The sequence below is a fragment of the Oncorhynchus masou genome, chromosome 31 (genome assembly GCF_036934945.1).
Source record: "Oncorhynchus masou masou isolate Uvic2021 chromosome 31, UVic_Omas_1.1, whole genome shotgun sequence".
Classification (NCBI taxonomy): domain Eukaryota; kingdom Metazoa; phylum Chordata; class Actinopteri; order Salmoniformes; family Salmonidae; genus Oncorhynchus; species Oncorhynchus masou.
The window spans coordinates 32,322,190-32,341,845 of NC_088242.1; the positions used below are offsets into that span (position 1 = coordinate 32,322,190).

The 19,656-nt window shown below is 45.8% G+C and overlaps 1 protein-coding gene across 1 annotated transcript; it reads right to left on the reverse strand.

Annotated features, from left to right (window-relative positions):
* Positions 1-1,091: 1,091 nt before the first annotated feature.
* LOC135523815 (protein kinase C epsilon type-like) lies at positions 1,092-17,480 on the reverse strand. Its single transcript, XM_064950744.1, has 16 exons — positions 16,154-17,480; positions 15,794-15,940; positions 11,940-12,003; positions 10,289-10,454; positions 9,453-9,487; positions 9,168-9,256; positions 8,789-8,918; positions 8,523-8,665; positions 8,373-8,448; positions 8,087-8,259; positions 5,462-5,635; positions 3,239-3,393; positions 2,946-3,084; positions 2,644-2,832; positions 2,307-2,453; positions 1,092-2,199 (listed from the first exon to the last, which is right to left on the reverse strand). Exons 1-16 carry the CDS (start codon positions 16,352-16,354, stop codon positions 2,056-2,058), a joined length of 2,172 nt encoding a protein of 723 aa, XP_064806816.1. The 5' UTR covers positions 16,355-17,480; the 3' UTR covers positions 1,092-2,055.
* Positions 17,481-19,656: the final 2,176 nt, after the last annotated feature.

The following is a 19,656-nucleotide window of genomic DNA, read 5'->3' on the forward strand; positions in this document are numbered from 1 at the left end:
TTCACGTCCTCACATGCCCCGCAGAGCCCAACAGCTCTACCTTCTGCCGTATTAGTTACGCTAGTATCCCTCTGATAACTTCCCCACTGGGCAATTCAACGTCTCTTCCACGTTGTTTCAGCGTAGTTTCATTGAAATGACGTGGAAACAACGTTGATTCAACCAGTGTGTGCCCAGTGGGTCCTTTGGGCTGCGGTGGCAGAATAGAACACAACCTGTGTCATACTGTACTCTTGAGGAGCAGAGATTAGTAGAACTGTCTAAGATCATCAGAAGCATAAATGTAATTCCTTGTGCACAACAATTTAAATGCTACTTACACAAGAAAATGGCAAAGGATCCATTTGCTCCATATTGTGGTTTGCACAAACACTGATTTAGTTTCTTTTTGGCTCATTTAATTGAAACCAATTATAGTCAAACAAACAATTATACACCGTGTACAAAACATTAAGAACACCTTCCTAATATTGAGTTGTACCCCGCCCTTTTGCCCTCAAAACAGCTTCAATTCGTTGGGGCATGGACTCTACAAGGTGTGTAATGCGTTCCAGAAGGATGCTGGCCCATGTTGACTCCAATGCTTCCCACAGTCAAGTTGGCTGGATGTCCTTTGGCTGGTGGACCATTATTGATACACACGGGAAACTGTTGAGCATCAAAAACAGCAGTGTTGCAGTTCTTGAGGCAAACCAGTCCGCTTGGCACCTACTACCATACACCCTTCAAAAGCAGTTAAATGTCTGTCATGCCCATTCCCCATCTGAATGGCACACAAACACAATCCATGTCTCAGTTATCTCAAGGCTGAAAAATCCTTATTTAACCCGTCTCCTCCCCTTCATCAACACTGATTGAAGTGGATTTAACAAGTGACATCATTAAGGGATCATAGCTTTCACCTGGATTCACCTGGTCAGTCTGTCATGGAAAGATCAGGTGTTCCTAATATTTTGTGCACTCGGTGTAAGGGACGTTATTGTTACTCAGAAATTATTTTATGTGGAATTTATTACCACTGTGCAGCACCTTTAAACACACACACACACACACAGCTCAGTTAGAGAGAGCGGGAGAGAGGTAGTTTCATGTTGACAGTTGAATATTTATTATAAGCAGACAGACAAAACGACACCCCTCCTGCTGTTACACTACATTTGGCACAGTGAAATAGTGTGACCAGGAACAATTGTACCCCGGGGTGCACATAGCATCACTACATCACCTCTAACAGGCCTGCTATATGAACCACCTCTGTATTTAACACTGTACACTATACACAATTATTCTTAGAGAGTGTGTGGATGTGTGTGCGCCTGTGTGTGTACATAAAGTAGTGCACTATATAGGGAAGGGTGCGATTCCCTCCACTAGCTACTGTTGACAATTTACAAAACAGAACATAAAAAGGAAATATCAGTAGAAAAGCAGCAGGAACTAAAAGTCGTTTTGGCTGAGAGAAATGGCTTCTGGGAATAGGGGGGGTACTATGGGAATGAAAGTCACAAATGTACGCACGCACACACACACACACACACACACACACACACGGAGTGTGAGAGTGAGGTAGTCTGTACTACATTGAGGACTACTCATCTCTGATTGGGTGAAAGTAGTTGAAATGAACCAGTGGGACGCTGACGCATAAGCAAATGAAACAAACTGTACAAACAAAACAATATTAACCAATCAAATACATTGCCAGTCAAGAAAATAAACAATACAATACATATCCAGCCAAGAAATAAACACACCGATAAAATATATATATAATCAGGGTCAGGCGGTGCGTTTCTTTCACATTGGAGTTTGCAATTTTGGGACTATTCTATTGGTTCCTTTGTACCAGACAAACCAAATAAAGCACAACACAGGTATTTTACGAATGTATTTGACAGATGTACTTGACCCAAGGTATAGTTTCTCTCACTACAGTGGACAGTAATAATAATAGTAACCAGTAGCACCGGTCCATGCTTCAGACTTCCCTACAGACACAACACTTTGTAACCAATCAACACAGGCTTTATACAACACACCTAAACCGTAGAGTTCTCAAGTCTGTGTCTCTGCACAGAAAGAGAAGCCTTTAAAGTCCTCCTGGTTGATCTGCCTGATAACAGCCTCGTCTGTGGGAGTTAACACTGGGTCTTCTCTGGTGAAGTCCTGGTCAAAGTTATTCACGTCACGCCTCGTCTTCTACAGAGAGAGAAGAGAGAGAGCAGGAGAGAGAGAGAGAGAGAGAGGTGGAGTAAACCAGGAGACACGTGTTTGTGTGTGTGCAGGTGCGTGTGCTTGTGACTTACAATGCGTGGTTTGAAGGGGGGTTTGAGTCGTCTCTGCTCCAGCAGGGTCCAATCGATGTCTTTGAAGAATGAGTGTTTCTTAATGGCCTCGTCACAGCCCTGAGACAACACACACCCTAACCTCTGGGCTGGAGCTTTTGTCATAAACTACACACACACAAACACAGTAAGGGAGAGATCAGTACAGACACAAAGATGTTAGAGAAAGACAGAAAGAGCGAGAAAGAGAGAAATAGAGAAAAACAGAAAGGGAGATATCCATTCAAACAGATGTAAGAGGGATGGATGGAGGGATGAGATAGACAAAGGTGTATAATGATGGAGGGATGGTACATACAGCTCTGAGGATGGATACAGCCTCCTTGCTGAGCCAGACAGGGTAGAGGACATCGTCATGGAGAATAGACTCAAACAGATCGTCTTCGTTGTCTGCTTCAAACGGAGGCTGGCCAGCCAACATCTCATACATTAACACTCCCAGAGCCCACCAGTCCACTGATGGACCGTACTCCAACTCCTGCAGGATCTACACGCACGCACGTACGCACACACACCCACACCATCATCGTTCGCTTTAACATCTGAGGCTTTAAAAACACCGTAGGGGGCAGAAATGTGTGTAACACTGGCTCAGCTCACCTCAGGGGCTATGTAGTCAGGTGTGCCACAGAATGTGGTGGTGGTGACTCCATTGATGATTCCCTCCTTACACATGCCAAAGTCTGCCAGCTTACAGTGTCCCTCTGCATCCAACAATATGTTATCTAACTTCAGATCCCTGAGAGAGGGAGAGAGAGAGGACATGGTTGCCACCAACAACCAGAAAAACATAACACTGGTACAACAACTGCAGTTGCCACGATATAATTCTCATGTTGTGCCGGCACGTGTGGGCTGTGGTTCAAGGTCAGGGGTTAAAGGTCGGACGTTACCTGTAAATGACCCCGTTGCGGTGCAGGAACATGAGTGCAGAGGTAACTTCAGCGGCGTAGAAGCGCGAGCGAGCCTCGTCAAACTTCCTGGAGCGTTGGATCTGAAACATCAGGTCACCTCCGTTCACGTACTCCATCACGAAGAACAGACGGTCCTGGAGAAGCAGGGAGAGGGTTGGGGTGTGAGTGTATATGTGTGTGTGTAGTGTGTACCCAGGTCTGGAAGCAGCAGTAGAGCTGGCAGTGGTAGGGGTGTGTGTAGTATGTAGTGTGTACCCAGGTCTGGAAGCAGCAGTAGAGCTGGCAGTGGTAGGGGTGTGTGTAGTATGTAGTGTGTACCCAGGTCTGGAAGCAGCAGTAGAGCTGGCAGAGGTAGGGGTGTGTGTGTGTAGTGTGTACCCGGGTCTGGAAGCAACAGTAGAGCTGGCAGAGGTAGGGGTGTGTGTAGTGTGTACCCGGGTCTGGAAGCAGCAGTAGAGCTGGCAGAGGTAGGGGTGTATGGTGTGTACCCGGGTCTGGAAGCAGCAGTAGAGCTGGCAGAGGAAGGGGTGTGTGTAGTGTGTACCCAGTTCTGGAAGCAGCAGTAGAGCTGGCAGAGGTAGGGCTGTGTGTGTGTAGTGTGTACCCGGGTCTGGAAGCAGCAGTAGAGCTGGTAGAGGTAGGGGTGTGTGTGTGTGTACCCAGGTCTGGAAGCAGCAGTAGAGCTGGCAGAGGTAGGGGGTGTGTGTGTAGTGTGTACCCGGGTCTGGAAGCAGCAGTAGAGCTGGCAGAGGTCGGGGTGTGTGTAGTGTGTACCCAGGTCTGGAAGCAGCAGTAGAGCTGGCAGAGGTAGGGGTGTATGGTGTGTACCCGGGTCTGGAAGCAGCAGTAGAGCTGGCAGAGGAAGGGGTGTGTGTAGTGTGTACCCAGTTCTGGAAGCAGCAGTAGAGCTGGCAGAGGTAGGGCTGTGTGTGTGTAGTGTGTACCCGGGTCTGGAAGCAGCAGTAGAGCTGGCAGAGGTAGGGGTGTGTGTGTGTAGTGTGTACCCGGGTCTGGAAGCAGCAGTAGAGCTGGCAGAGGTAGGGGTGTGTGTGTGTAGTGTGTACCCGGGTCTGGAAGCAGCAGTAGAGCTGGCAGAGGTCGGGGTGTGTGTAGTGTGTACCCAGGTCTGGAAGCAGCAGTAGAGCTGGCAGAGGAAGGGGTGTGTGTAGTGTGTACCCAGGTCTGGAAGCAGCAGTAGAGCTGGCAGAGGTAGGGGTGTGTGTGTGTGTAGTGTGTACCCGAGTCTGGAAGCAGCAGTAGAGCTGGTAGAGGTAGGGGTGTGTAATGTGTGTACCTGGGTCTGGAAGCAGTAGTAGAGCTGGCAGTGGTAGGGGTGTGTGTAGTGTGTACCCGGATCTGGAAGCAGCAGTAGAGCTGGCAGAGACAGAGGTGTGTGTAGTGTGTACCCGGGTCTGGAAGCAGCAGTAGAGCTGGCAGAGGTAGGGGTGTGTGACGTGTGTACCCGGGTCTGGAAGCAGCAGTAGAGCTGGCAGAGGTCGGGGTGTGTGTAGTGTGTACCCAGGTCTGGAAGCAGCAGTAGAGCTGGCAGAGGTCGGGGTGTGTGTAGTGTGTACCCAGGTCTGGAAGCAGCAGTAGAGCTGGCAGAGGAAGGGGTGTGTGTAGTGTGTACCCAGGTCTGGAAGCAGCAGTAGAGCTGGCAGAGGAAGGGGTGTGTGTAGTGTGTACCCAGGTCTGGAAGCAGCAGTAGAGCTGGCAGAGGAAGGGGTGTGTGTAGTGTGTACCCGAGTCTGGAAGCAGCAGTAGAGCTGGTAGAGGTAGGGGTGTGTAATGTGTGTACCTGGGTCTGGAAGCAGTAGTAGAGCTGGCAGTGGTAGGGGTGTGTGTAGTGTGTACCCGGGTCTGGAAGCAGCAGTAGAGCTGGCAGAGACAGAGGTGTGTGTAGTGTGTACCCGGGTCTGGAAGCAGCAGTAGAGCTGGCAGAGGAAGGGGTGTGTGTAGTGTGTACCCAGGTCTGGAAGCAGCAGTAGAGCTGGCAGAGGAAGGGGTGTGTGTAGTGTGTACCCAGGTCTGGAAGCAGCAGTAGAGCTGGCAGAAGTAGGGGTGTGTGTGTGTGTAGTGTGTACCCGGGTCTGGAAGCAGCAGTAGAGCTGGCAGAGGAAGGGGTGTGTGTAGTGTGTACCCAGGTCTGGAAGCAGCAGTAGAGCTGGCAGAAGTAGGGGTGTGTGTGTGTGTAGTGTGTACCCGGGTCTGGAAGCAGCAGTAGAGCTGGCAGAGGTAGGGGTGTGTGCGTGCCAGGGCCAGGATACGCTTCTCTGTCAGGGTGCAGTCCACATCGTCATCCTGCTGGATCACATCCTTCTTCAACACTTTCACTGCAAACACCTCTTCACTGCCTTTCAGCTCTGCTAACATCACCTGCAGAGGGAGTGGGGGGGGGGAGAGAGGGGAGGGGCGAGAGGGAAAAAGAGAGACTTTACACCTCCTCACAGCCCTTAAACACCAGCTCCATCCCCATGTCCATTCTCCGTCCCTTGCTCCTCTTTCCCTCCTCCTAGGGCTGTTACGGTGGCCAGTTGAGTCACGGGAACTGGGGTTCTCCAAAACTGCACTCTGATGCCTCTGATGGTCATTAGTAGCCTACCGAACTCGCTAATGGGCTGGTACTCAGCGCTCTATTGTCCCTCTAATCACACTGACATCAATGCAAATACAATCAAAAATCACATCAAACACTTCATCAGAGTTTGAGTGGAATCGGATCACCTGTTGAGCAGCGAGAGCCAGCTCCTCATAGCTGGTTGATGGAATTCAATTATCATTCCTATAAGCACATGCTGTGCAATATTTCTATAGGCTATGCTATGTAATTGTGTGACAAAACAGAGTTTTGATGGCTTCCACTAAAAAGAGGAGGATCCCATCAGCTTTCTATAAGCTAGGCCTACTATATTAATTTCTCAACTGTCCTAATGTTAAGCACGTAGCTTTGCTTTACAACAGAGTAGCCTACCTTGATGGCATGAAAATGGGATGTGGGAAAAGCTATTCAAGTGCATACGGATGACATGCATTTTTCTCCATCAGTAAATTGGCATTGTATTGTGTGACAAAACTGCACATGTTAGACTGGCCTTTTATTGTCCCCAGCATGAGGTGCACCTGTGTAATGACCCTGCTGTTTAATCAGCTTCTTGATATGCCACACCTGTCAGGTGGATGTATTATCTTGGCAAAGGAGAAATGCTCACTAACAGCAATGTAAACAAATTTGTGCACAAAATTTGAGAGAAATACACTTTTTGTGCATATGAAACACTTCTGGGATCTTTGAATTCAGCTCATGAAACATGGGACCGACACTTTACATGTTGCGTTTATATTTTTTGTTCAGTATAATTTCACACATGTATTATTTAGTATATGTAAAGACAAGATTAAATTGAGAATAGTGGGTGAGAATATTTTCACATGTGAATGACGCCCAGCGTGTGCAGCCTTAAGGCCAGAAACAGCACGACCCATAGGCCTATATGTTTTGATAAGGTTTGTATCACAACTCAAGTGGCCAAATAACTCCCAAGTGTAACCTAAAGGCCTAAGAACAGGGTTGGAGGGCCCACGCATAAGAGAGACAGGTGATTGTATACAAATGTAAGAAAGGTTTAAAATTATTATGTTTCAGTCAAACATTATATCTGTTTGGGCTTCTTGCGCTCAATTTGCAGTCTACAAATGATTTGTAATTACAGTACCAGTCAAAGGTTTGGACACACTTACTCATTCAAGTGTTTTTCTTCATTTGTACTATTTTCTACATTATAGAATAGGGTTTTTCTTCATTTGACTACTTTCTACATTGTAGAATAATAGTGAAGACATCAAAACTATGAAATAACACACATGGAATCATGTAAAAACCAAAAAAGCATTGGGGCGGTGCACAGCCTGAGAAACTCTTCATGTGTCTTTTTCAAATCATCATTGGAGTAGCATCATGCAGCCTTAGAATGTGTTAGAAATCGAAACATATAGCCCAACGTTTATATCACAAGTAAAGTTGCATAAATAACTCTAAATGAAGCATATAGGAGGACCGGTTTCTTTGTTAACCGCTCAACACAGAATAGCTGCATGTGTGCACTACCTGAGAAAAATATCCTTTCTATTTTATTCAGCTATGTTCAATTGTATTGTTCTTACTATAAAATAATATAAAATAATAATCCCACGAGAATTATAAGCTAATATTGTCTGCTAAATCAACTAGTAGAGCCTGTAGCCATATGGCATAGCCAGATCAGGGCCAAACATAAGAACGACTCAGAATACGCTATTTTGTTCATCTAAAATAGGCTACATTTCCTTCACATCATGTTTTCTTTAGACCTGCCTATAGTAAATGACGTACCGATGGTGTAGGACGTACCGATGGTGTAGGATCGGGATGGGCAACTCCAGTCCTCGGAGGCCTGATTTGGTGTCACACCTTCTGCCCCGGCCCCAGCTAACACACCTGACTCCAATAATCGCCTAATTATGATCTTCAGATTAGAACGCAATTAGTTTAACCGGCGGTGTCCGCTAGGGATGGGGAAAAAGTGGAGCTGCCCATCTCTGGTGTAGGCTGTATAAAATAGATTTATTACGTTTTTTTTTTTTTTTTAAATGTAGATGTTCAAAAGGTCTGCATCAGTGGCTCGTAGGCTATGCCTGCAAATGCTAAATGTGTTTATGTTAATTTAGCGGTCAATTAACCGTGTGACCGGCAGTTATTTGCATGACAGTTACCGGCTGACAAAATGTCACGACCGCCACAGACCTACGCTCCTCTCTCGCCCTCCTCCTCCTCCTCCTCCTCCTCCTCACCTTCCCAAAGCTTCCTTTCCCCAGGACCTTAATGAAACTGAAGTCTTTGAGCGTCCTCTTCACTGCTCCGTTCTCCCGCGAGGTAGAGGAGGCGTAGGAGGAGGTGGAGGAAGAGGGAGAACCTTGCATCTCTAGCGACGTCCCCGGTTGTAGCCGCTCCAACTCGGACAGCTCTGCGCACACACACACACACACACACACACACACATAAAGGAAGTCAGACAACTCTGTGTCTTCGAGTATGTTTGTGACCATGTGTGTGTGTGTGAGTGTGTTTGTGTGTTACCTTGCTGTGAGGGGGAGCTGAGGGGAAGCTCGTCTGAGAGTTCTGAAGGTGACTGGGAGTCCAGCCCTGGGGGTAACTAGAGAGAGAGAGGGGAAAGAGACGGTTATCGTCAACATTGTCATCGTTGCCATCGTCAGTGTGTGTGTATACCTTTTTCCTGCGCTGTGCGGTAGTGGAGATCTTGTCAGGGGTAACTCCCATTTCAGCCAGGACTTTGGCGATGCCTTTGGCATCCACCCCGCAGTTGGGAGCTACGTTGGCCTCACACCTCTTGTGGACATTCATCTTACACACTACACACACACACACGCCATAGTTAGGAGCTACATTATACTTAAACCGTCTGTTGACAATGAACACCCACCTTGCATACTACCACACACACACACACACACACACACACTCACACACCATACCCTTGCATTGCAGACCCTGCCTCATTAGTCCCCATAGTAAAGATCCACAGTGGTCACAGAAGGTAGGGGCCTTGTAGTTGTGGTTGCTGAACTTATGAGGCATGTTGACGCTAAACCTCTGGGCACCAACCTGGAGAGAGGGAGGAGTGAAGGAGGGAGAAAGGGAAGGAGGGTGGGAGAGTTCGGGAGAGTTTGGAGCTGTGATTGGAATCTACACCTAGTTTATAGGAGCATCTCTCTGCACACAGTTATGCCCAGCGCACAGAGGAATTTAGGCCTATAGTTTATAATTGACAGAAGTTTGTGTTTCCAAACCAAATGACATCATGGTGGCCATAACTCTATGGTGCCCATGTTGACCAATAACAGTCCGCAATACCTCCTCCGGTGTATCCTCCTGCTTCTTCATCCCGGCACACTTGGTGATGATGTGCTCATGGCAGCGCTTGTGGACCACACACGTGCACACTGCAACAAACACACAATTACACACGTCCACAATTGCACACGTTTAAGTGGACACTGAACAACACACAATATGAATACAACAGAAAGACAACTCAATAATGTCTCGATTCATTCTAGAATGCTCAGGTATCACTGGAACCAGCATAATAATGCAAGAACCCACGCAGAAAGACAGACACAGACGACTTGTACTCACCCTGGCATTGGTAACCCTGCTTTCCCAGTACTCCCCTATCAAATCAAAGACAGAGGGTGAGAAAGAGAGAAAGTCAGCATTTTGTAGAGAAAACAGGGATATTGGCGGCAGGTAGCCTAGCGGTTAAGAGCATTGGGCCAGAAACCGAAAGGCAGCTGGTTTGAATTTCTGAGCCAACTAGGTGAAAAATCCCGATGTGCCCTTTAGCAAGTCACTTAACCCTAATTGCTCCTGAAAGTAGCTCTGGATCAGAGTGTCTACTATGTGTAATGTAAATACAATAAATAAATTGTAAATACACTACATCCCCAAAAGTATATGGACACGCTTTCAAATTAGTGCTACAGCATACAATGACATTCTAGACGATTCTGTGCTTCAAACTTTGTGGCAGTGGTTTAGGGAAGGCCCTTTCCTGTTTCAGCATGACAATGCCCCCGTGCACAAAGCGAGCTTCATACAGGAATGGTTTGTAGAGATCCGTGTGGAAGAACTTGACTGGCATGCACAGAGCCCTGACTTCAACCCCATCAAACTTCTTTGGGATGAATTGGAACACTGACTGTGAGCAAGGCCTAATTGCCCAACCTCACTAATGCTCTTGTGGCTGAATGGAAGCAAGTCCCCGCAGCAATGTTCCAACATCTAGTGGAAAGCGTTCCGAGAAGAGTAGAGGCTGTTATAGCATGTCCCCATACTTATGGTCATGTAGTGTATTCTATGATAATTACTGGGGCTGATTTCTGCGCTGCTTAATCTGGGTCTCACCAGCAGAGGAAGCTCTAGGATGGAACAGAGGGCTGATGCTGGTGTGTGTGTATGTATGTGTTTCTCACCAGATGAAGTCTCGGCAGTGTGAGCAGTAGGTCGGTTGCCGTAGATACGTAGCCATGAACTTGTGTCCATTAACCTGGTGAACACGCCTCCGGACGGCCCCCTGCCGCCGCCGAGGACCAATCCGCTCTCGGAACACACGCTCCTCATTCTCATTGGCTGCTGAGGCTAACGAACAGACAGGCAGCATTAAAGAAGGGTCCAATTCGCAAATCCCAAATCACTCCATGCACCATATTACTTATCCTGTAAGATCTCCACCAGTGCCTAAGGGAGGTCAGGGGTAGAGGCTCGGGTCCGATTGTGGATTGGGCACACGAGATCGTTCCTAAAAGTACAGTATCTTTCTCCCTCGCTTTCTCCGTCCTCCTCTACCTCTCTATATGTCTTTCTGTGTGGGCACTACAACAAAGGACAGAATATGAAGAAATGTACATTTTCTTCTCTTCCTGTCCCATCGCTTTACCTCCATCCATCTCTCCCTCTCTCTGTGTCCCTAGGACCGAATTAGCCTTATGAGACAAGAGAACCACCTCCACTCCTCCTACTCTCTCTGTCTGTCGCTCTCTTGCTCTCTCTAGGTTGTCTTGCAGAGGTGGTTACTGTGTGTGTTCAGTATGTGTGTGTGTGTGTGTGTGTGTGTGTGTGTGTGTGTGTTTGAGAGAGAAAACAAGAAAGTGGAGCAGCTAAACAGGCCATTACTGAGATCAGTGTGTTTTACATAATACATCATCCATCTGTTCACACACACCACACAGAGGGGCGGGGTTAGGCAGGTGTGAGTGATTGCCGTGGAGACGGGTGTACTATGAACTCACAGAACACTTACTGTCCAATCACAGCACACACACACAAGCACACGCAATCACAGAGGATCTCAAATAAGGAAAAGTGAGAGAGGAGTGATGGGGGGAAAATGTATAGAAGAGCTCAACAACCAGGGTAAAGGGAGCGAAGAGGAGTGGATGGTGAAATAGAGGTAGAAGAATTATAGGAGGATACGCAGCAGAAGAAAGAGAGATGACGGAGGGAGGGGAAGGGAGGGGACGAGAGAAGGCCCCTGAGCAGCACAGAACAGATTGCAGAGAAAATAACTCCTAAAAATACCTCCTCTTTCTCTTCTCACTCACCCTTCTCTCTCTCTCTCTCATTCTTTTTGACTCTCCAGTTCTTGCCCATCCTTATATACAAATATATTACAAATGAATAATATGCATATATTAGCTAGCTGAACTGGGAGGAAGTTCAGGTGAGGGGGGGGTCAGGGAAGCAGCTGCACAAATTAACCAATGATTAAACGCCACAACATCTACATTGTCAGGCATCAGACTGTAATATCATATTGATCTAGTCACTGACATGTTGAGGGAGATCGAGAGAGAGAGAGAGGGGGGGGGAGAGCGAGTCAGAGCTTGTGTGAGACGGGGTGTAGGACAAAGGGGTGAGAATCGATTGAGAGACACACACACACACACACACACACACAGACACAGACACAGAGCTCTACTGACTGGCCTTCCAACAATAGCCCTAGGGCTGGTGTCTGACCTCGCTCTCTATGCGTAGGACAGTAGGTTGTGGGGGGAGCAGAGGATGGTGGGGAGAACAGGAGGCTGTGGGTGAAGCAGAGGGTTGTGGGTAGAGTAGTTTTACCTTCAGTAGAAGATCCTGACAGATCGATAATCACATAGACCTTCCCCTCTGGTTCTAAATCAACCTGGAGAGAGAAAGACAGTCTGTTTTGATGTACAACACACTGTATGCACACACACACACACATACCAATGACATCATAGAATAGTAGTATAGTCAAACCGTTATGACGGAAATGTATCTCCAACATCCAGACATTCAAACACATATTATTGAGAGGAGCACCTATAGCTCCTGGAGACAGGTAAGCGTTGTCAGTTCATTCTCACATGTTTTATTGCCCACACCAGGATTTGAACCTGCTTCTGTAACCTAGGCTACCTGCCACCCTTCATAGCGTCAATGGCAGCTGGCCTCACAAGTATTTTACATTTTCCAAGGGGGGAGAGAGAGAGAGAGAGAGAGAGAGAGTGATAAAGAGAGAGAGAGAGAGAGAGAGAGAGAGAGAGAGAGAGAGAGAGAGAGTGATAAAGAGAGAGAGAGAGAGAGTGATAAAGAGAGAGAGAGAGTGATAAAGAGAGAGAGAGAGTGATAAAGAGAGAGAGAGAGAGAGAGAGAGTGATAAAAAGAGAGTGTGATATAGTGATAGAGAGGGCTGGAGTGATAGAGTGTGATAGTGATATAGAGTGAGAGAGGGATAGAGATTTAGAGAGGGAAGGAGTGATAGAGTGTGATAGAGAGGGAGTGATAGGGAGGGATTGAGTGTGATAGAGTGTGATAGTGATAGAGAGGGATAGAGGGATGGAGTGATAGAGAGGGATGGAGTGATAGTGATAGAGAGTGATAGAGAGGGATAGAGATTTAGAGAGGGATGGGGGTTAAATCCTTGGTTAAGCTCTGGACAGCCGTAGATCCTCTTACGCAACGCTCTGCCTGTCATACAGCAGATCTGCCACCACACACAGACACACAGAACAATACATATGTAGACCTAATATAAACACACACACATACACACACACACACATACATACAACAATATGGCTAAGTTAGAATTACACACTCAGAGACATTGCCTGACTGAGACTTTAAGTACTTTACTGTCGCCATGGACATGGAAAAATTAGTTCACCTCATTAATCCGGTTAGCCAATTAGAATGCAGGGATACAGCCCTAGCCACACACACACACTGTATCATTGAGTGTGATCTGTAAGTGTCTGGTGTCTAGGGAACCTAAAGTAGGTTGGAGACTGAGGCCAGCATTAAATACACATCTGAGTTCTCACTACCTGACACACACACACACACTGGCAGTTCACACACACACACGTTACACTTCCACTGTGTCTGCACCCCTTGCTGTCATCATCTCTCTGTCCCTCTTCTTCTCCCTCCAGTTTCAAAAGCTATTTATTAATAAAATCACTTTTAAAAAATCACAGTGAAACCCCAATAACATCATATTAAAATGACATGCATTGTTACTGATGACTAGTACATCTCGAGATATAATAGGGAAATTCATTAGTGGGTACATTTGTAATAATGGCAACAGAAATGTTGATACATTGTTTAAATAGATCAATTAAAATGTCTGAATAAAGATCCATCCTTTCCCTCTCTCTGGAGAGTTTGGGTTCGATGACAGCCTCCAACATCACAGACAAATTCTCAGAATTGAGATTTCAGCATTTTCAGCAAACACACACACGTCAACTCACACAGAAAGAGTTCTCAAATTTCACCCTATTGCTTCCCTTTCACTAAGGCCATATATGACACACACTAGATACACACACACACACACACACATTGTATTGTTGATCAGGTTTCCTTTTCCAGTGCCTTTGTGCTTGTGAATGCACTGGCCCATTTGTGTGTGTGTGTGTGTTTACAAGGGCATCTTAAGCCCAGTCTGCCCTACTTCTACAGAGGGTCACTGAGGGGCGTAGCCAGTGATGTCACTGCCCGGCAACCATCCAGTTATTACCCAGGAGGCCATAGTCAGTGATGTCACCACAGAGACAGGAGAGGAGGGGAGAGGGTAACTAGCTGTAGCAGTACAGAGAGAGAGTATTGACTTGGCTGGCTCTTCAATAAAAACTGATCGATCATCAGAGTGATCCATTGATCTGTACACTTTGACCTCATACCGGTTGACAGAGCAGGACAGGAAACCCTGGGGGGGGGGGGTGACAGTGCCTTCAGAAAGTATTCACACCCTGTTGTGTTACAGCCTGAATTTAAAAATGATTACATTTGGATTTTGTGTCACTGGCCTTACCATACAATACCCCAGAATGGAATTATGTTTTTAGAAATGTCTTGAGTCAATGAGTATTCAACCCATTTGTTATGGGAAGCCTAAATACGTTTTGGAGTAAAAATATGCTTAACAAGTCACATAAGTTGCATGGACTCACTCTGTGTGCAATAATAGTGTTTAACATGATTTTTGAAAGACTACCTCATCTCTGTACCCCACATATACAATTATCTGTAAGGTCCCTCAGTCGAGAAGTGAATTTCAAACAGAGATTCAACCACACAGACCAGGGAAGTTTTCCAATGAAGGGCATCTATTGCCAGATGGGTGAAATGTAAAAAAGCAGAAATGTAATATCCCTTGGTGAAGGTATTGATTACACCTTGGATGGTCACTACATGGATGATCACACCGTCACTACAAAGATACAGGTGCCCTTCCTAACTCAGTTGCTGGAGAGGAAGGAAACCGCTCAGGGATTTCACCATGAGGCCAATTGTGACTTTTACAGAGTTTAATGGCTTTGATAGGAAAGAACTGAGGATGGATCAACAACATTGTAGTTAATCCACAATACTAACCTAAATGACAAAGTGAAAAGAAGGAAGCCGGTACGGAATAAAAATGACAAAACATGCACTAAAGTAAAACTGCAAAAAATGTCCTGAATACACATCACTGAGTACCACTCTATATATTTCCAAGCATGGTGGTGGCTGCATCATGTTATGGGTATGCTTGTCATCGGCAAGGACTCAAGAGTTTTGGGGGTTATAAAGAAACGGAATAAAGCTAAGCACTGGCAAAATCCTAGAGGAAAACCTGGTTCAGTCTGCTTTCCACCAGACATTGGGAGATTAATTCACCTTTCAGCAGGACAATAACCGAAAACACAAGGACAAATAGACACTGGAGTTCCTTACCAAGACGACATTGAATGTTCCTGAATGGCCTAGTTACAGTTTTGATTTGAATCAGCTTGAAAATCTATGGCAAGACTTGAAAATGGCTGTCTAGCAATGATCAACAACCAACTTGACAGAGCTTGAAGAATAAAAAAAATTTTTTTAGATGTGCAAATATTGTACAATCCAGGTGTGCAAAGCGCTTAGAGACTTACCCAGAAAGACTCACAGCTGTAATCACAGCCAATGGTGATTCTAACAGGTATTGACTCTGGGGTGTGAATACTTATGTAATGAGATATTATATTTGTGTATTTCATTTTCAATACATTTACAAACATTTCTAAAAAACAGGTTTTCACTTTGTCATTATGGGATTTTGTGTGCAGACAATATCAATCCATGTTGAAATCAGGCTGTAACACATCAACATGTGTAATAAATCAAGGAGCATGAACACTTTCTGCAGGCACTGTACATACTCACCATCCCAGCCCTCAGCAGGCCCCCTCAACCTCTACACGTCACACACAGGTACGGACAGACACAAATGTTACAAAATTAATTTAGCCTGTGTGCCACAAACTCTGTTAGCCTGCTGAGCTAAAGCCTATGCATTAGCTTGAGGAGCTAACGCATGTATTAATGTTTCAGGCAAGGATAGTCATCATGCAAGCATGATTCTCTCTCTCTCACACACACACACACACACACACACACACACACACACGTCTTCCTACCCAGGCCTGGTAGTGCGTGCTGCCGTTCTGCAGAATGTCCTCCAGCTGTATGGTGCAGTTAGCCACAAAGTCGTCATATCCGATTGGTGCATCATGGAACACTGACATCTCCAATTTCCGTCCGTCCGTCATCTGGGCTGTAAAGTCCTACAAGAAAAAATAGACTAGAATAATATATATTTTGTCCATTTATATCCAACTGGCCAGATTTACACCAGCCACCTTCTGCCCATTAGTCTGCCTCTGTAACCTTTAGCCCTAAACTGAAGCGCATGATGAGTTCAGGTGTTTGTGTTGGGCTGAAGCAAAAGTGTGCCACCAATGCTGCCCTGCCCTGGAGAAGTGGATCTGGTACAGTACCTGGTTCCATGCAGGTGAGTTGCTTCTGTTCTTGGTGCAGGTCTGTCCCAGGTGGGTCTGGTCCAGGTTGAGGGTGAGGTAGGGGTCCAGGAGGAATGAGGATGAGTTCTTCCCCCCTGCATGGCGGAGTGCCCAGGGGGTGGGCTTCAAATCCACTGCCTCACACACACGCACCTTCAACACCCCACTGAACACTGGCATGGTGGCGTGTATGTGTGTGCAGATGGTCCGTCTGTCTGTAAGTCTGTCCTTTCTAACTAGTCACCATATTAGATAGGTAATCCTACATCCCAGAATCCATTCAAACAGTCAGACATTTACAACACACTGTCACAGATACACACACATAGCCTACACACACTGCCTCACACACACGGCCATGTTAAAACGTAAACATGGGCAAAAACACCCCTCTTCGCTCTTAATATAGTCTATAGAACACACCCCACAGTCAGGTACCGAGCCTGCTTGCGCCAAACCAGGTCGGGCCAAACGACAGACGGTGCCCTCTGTTTGTTTACAGTCCGTCCCGTGCAGATGGCAGAGATAGAGAGGGTTGTCGTTAGCAGAAATAACGAATAACGACGCTATAGAATAGGTCTCGGTGGTGGGAGGAAAGGAGAGAAGCCCGATGATGAATCACAGAGAACGGCTCCGGTCCTGATCATCTGATCAGAGACTGTACCCGGTAGAGCAGCTGCTGTCCCGGGCTCAGGGCGGGGAAGGAGACCTAGACATCCGCGATCCCTCCACCGTGTCTCGTGCCGGCTGTAAAGCAGCTCGACTCAGTAAACAGCTCCGACAGAATATGTCTTGAACAGCACTGGTTCTTTTCTTTCCCGGGATGTCTGTCTGCTTATCCGGTGGGTCCCACGGTTTAAAGTGCTAACCAGTGACAGGCTATCGGTCCCCCTCAATCTGTCTGTCGTTTTCCCCTCTCTCTTTCTCTCCCTGTATCCCTCCCTGTGCGCGTTCACCCGTTTCTCCAGCCAGCAGCGGTTTCCCAGTGTGAGCGCGAGCTTCAGGAAATGCGCAAAACGCGTCAGCCGCGCCGCTTGCCCTTGCGCCGGATAAGGGATTGTGTGTGTGTGTGTTTGTGTGTGCAAGATACCACACCCAATATGGTCAATCAGACAGCCTCTCTGCCCAACGAAACGATACACACACACACAAACGCGTGTAGAAGAGATGGTTCGGTACACTGATGAATAGCCTAATGGTTTGGCTTTAGCTCAGCGGACTAACAGTCTTGTGGCGCACTGACTGCGCAGACAACCACGGTTCAAATCCAGTGGTTTACCTAAGGACACAAGAGTGTGTTGATGAAAGCTTGACTGTGTCCTTGCTATGATGTCATACATTATATCCATCTCCGTGATGTCTACTGTCATGCGCGCGCACACACACATATATATATATATACACACACACACACAGGGAATCCGCAAAGGGCTTTTAGTTCATCCCATCGCTGTTGGATGAAAACCATGTTACTCAATTTTAGCCTATTTTCCTTTTTTACATGCAGGGATAGGCTATTGAAAGCAGTTGGCTAACTCCGCCCAAATGTAGCCTACTCTGAACATTTCATGACTCTGAGACCAAGAAATTGTAGGCCTATTTGAAATAGCTTCTGAAGTTGTATAATTGTATATTCGTTCATGGAAAAATATGGCAGTTTTTTTGATTTCCTGAAAATGTTCTGTTTTGGAGATTAGATTTTCATCTGCCAGCGATGTGAATGGCCAAGGACATTCTACTGGAGCCATGCATGTGTGCAGTTGTGACCCGTCATTAAGGGCAGATGGGTTTGAGCCCCACATTTTAAGCAAAAAATAAATAAATACACTACCGGTCGAAAGTTTTAGAACACCCACTCATTCAAGGGTTTTTCTTTATTTGTACTATTTTCTATATTGTAGAATAGTAGTGAAGACATCACAACTATGTAATAACACATATGGAATCATGTAGTAACCAAAAAAGTGTTAAACAAATCAAAATAGATTGTTTATTTCAGATTCTTCAAATAGCCACCCTTTGCCTTGATGACAGCTTTGCACACTCATGGCATTCTCTCAACCAGTTTCATGAAGTAGTCACCTGGAATACATTTCAATTAACCTCTCTGCGCACCAAACCCGGGATTAAATTCAACAACATACGGTGATCGCTACATAAATAGTCATATTAAACATTCATGAAAATACAAGTGTCTCACATGTTTCGAAAGCCTAGAATCTTGCTAATCCAACTGTGTTGTCAGATTTAAAAAGAGGATTTACTGCGAAAGAATACGATGCAATTATCTGAGGACAGAGCCCCATAAAAAAAACTATTTCAACCAGCACAGGCGTAACAAAATCACAAATTGCAATAACATAAATTCTTTACCTTTGACGATCTTCCTCTGTTTGCAATCCCAATGCTCATTGTTACACAATGAATGGTCTTTTGTTTGATAAAATCCATTTTTATAGCCTAACACAAAACATTTTGTGAACCGCTTGTGTCGTGAATTCCGTCTCATTAAATTTTCGCCGACACATTCGATGTAAATACACACACTAAACGTGACTTTTCCAGTCATGTTTGGTTTCATTGCAATCAACTGGTTGTTTGTAACAAAACCAAACGTGATGGGTCATTTCGCAGGACGTATTGACTGAAAGAAACCGATTTGAAGACAACAAGTAATGACATCATTGTGCACCAATGATATGACCGCTGTTTCATTGATTGACTGTATTTTAACCCAATTACCACTGATCGTCTTGAAATCTAGCTGGGTAGATTGCCGTTTACCTCAGCTCATTGGCTATATGTAATGGTTATGTGTTGGAAGACCAACCCATGTAGTAAACTCCTGCGTAAAGAGGGTCATTTGCTATTGAAGATTCATACTGGAAGGAGCGCATGTTACGCACAGCACTATTTGGTAAAGCGCATCTTCAGCTGTTTATACATCAATCAGTATGGTGACTAAGTCAGGGAAAGCTAAATCTAAGTCTAGATATACAGATGTACACACAATTTTAGAAAAAATTGATTGAGAAAGTGAGACAGAGATTGTTGGAGGACGATTCATTTAGCTAGCATCGCTTTGATTCCCAAATGGAGGAATATTTTTTGAACGGAGAGGACATAGTTTTGGACTGGTAAGTTCTTCTCATGCTAATGCCGTTGTTTGAAATTAATAATAGAAAATATTTTTTGTGATTTTTTTAAATTTTAGTAGCAATATATAAACATGTAATGAAATGTGTAAAGTACACGTTGGCTATACATTGTGGGGGGGAGTATGTTTGTATGTATGTGTATGACCCATAGCCTATGTTTGTGTGTGTATATATACCTATTGTGGATTAGAGGGAGCATGGCCGAGATGCGTGTGTCTGCCGCTCCACCCCACCCCACCCCACCCCCACATGAAATAGCCTATATGAGGCTGTTGAGGGGAGGGCAGGCCCACAACAATGGCCAAAGTGAAATGGAGACAGCAG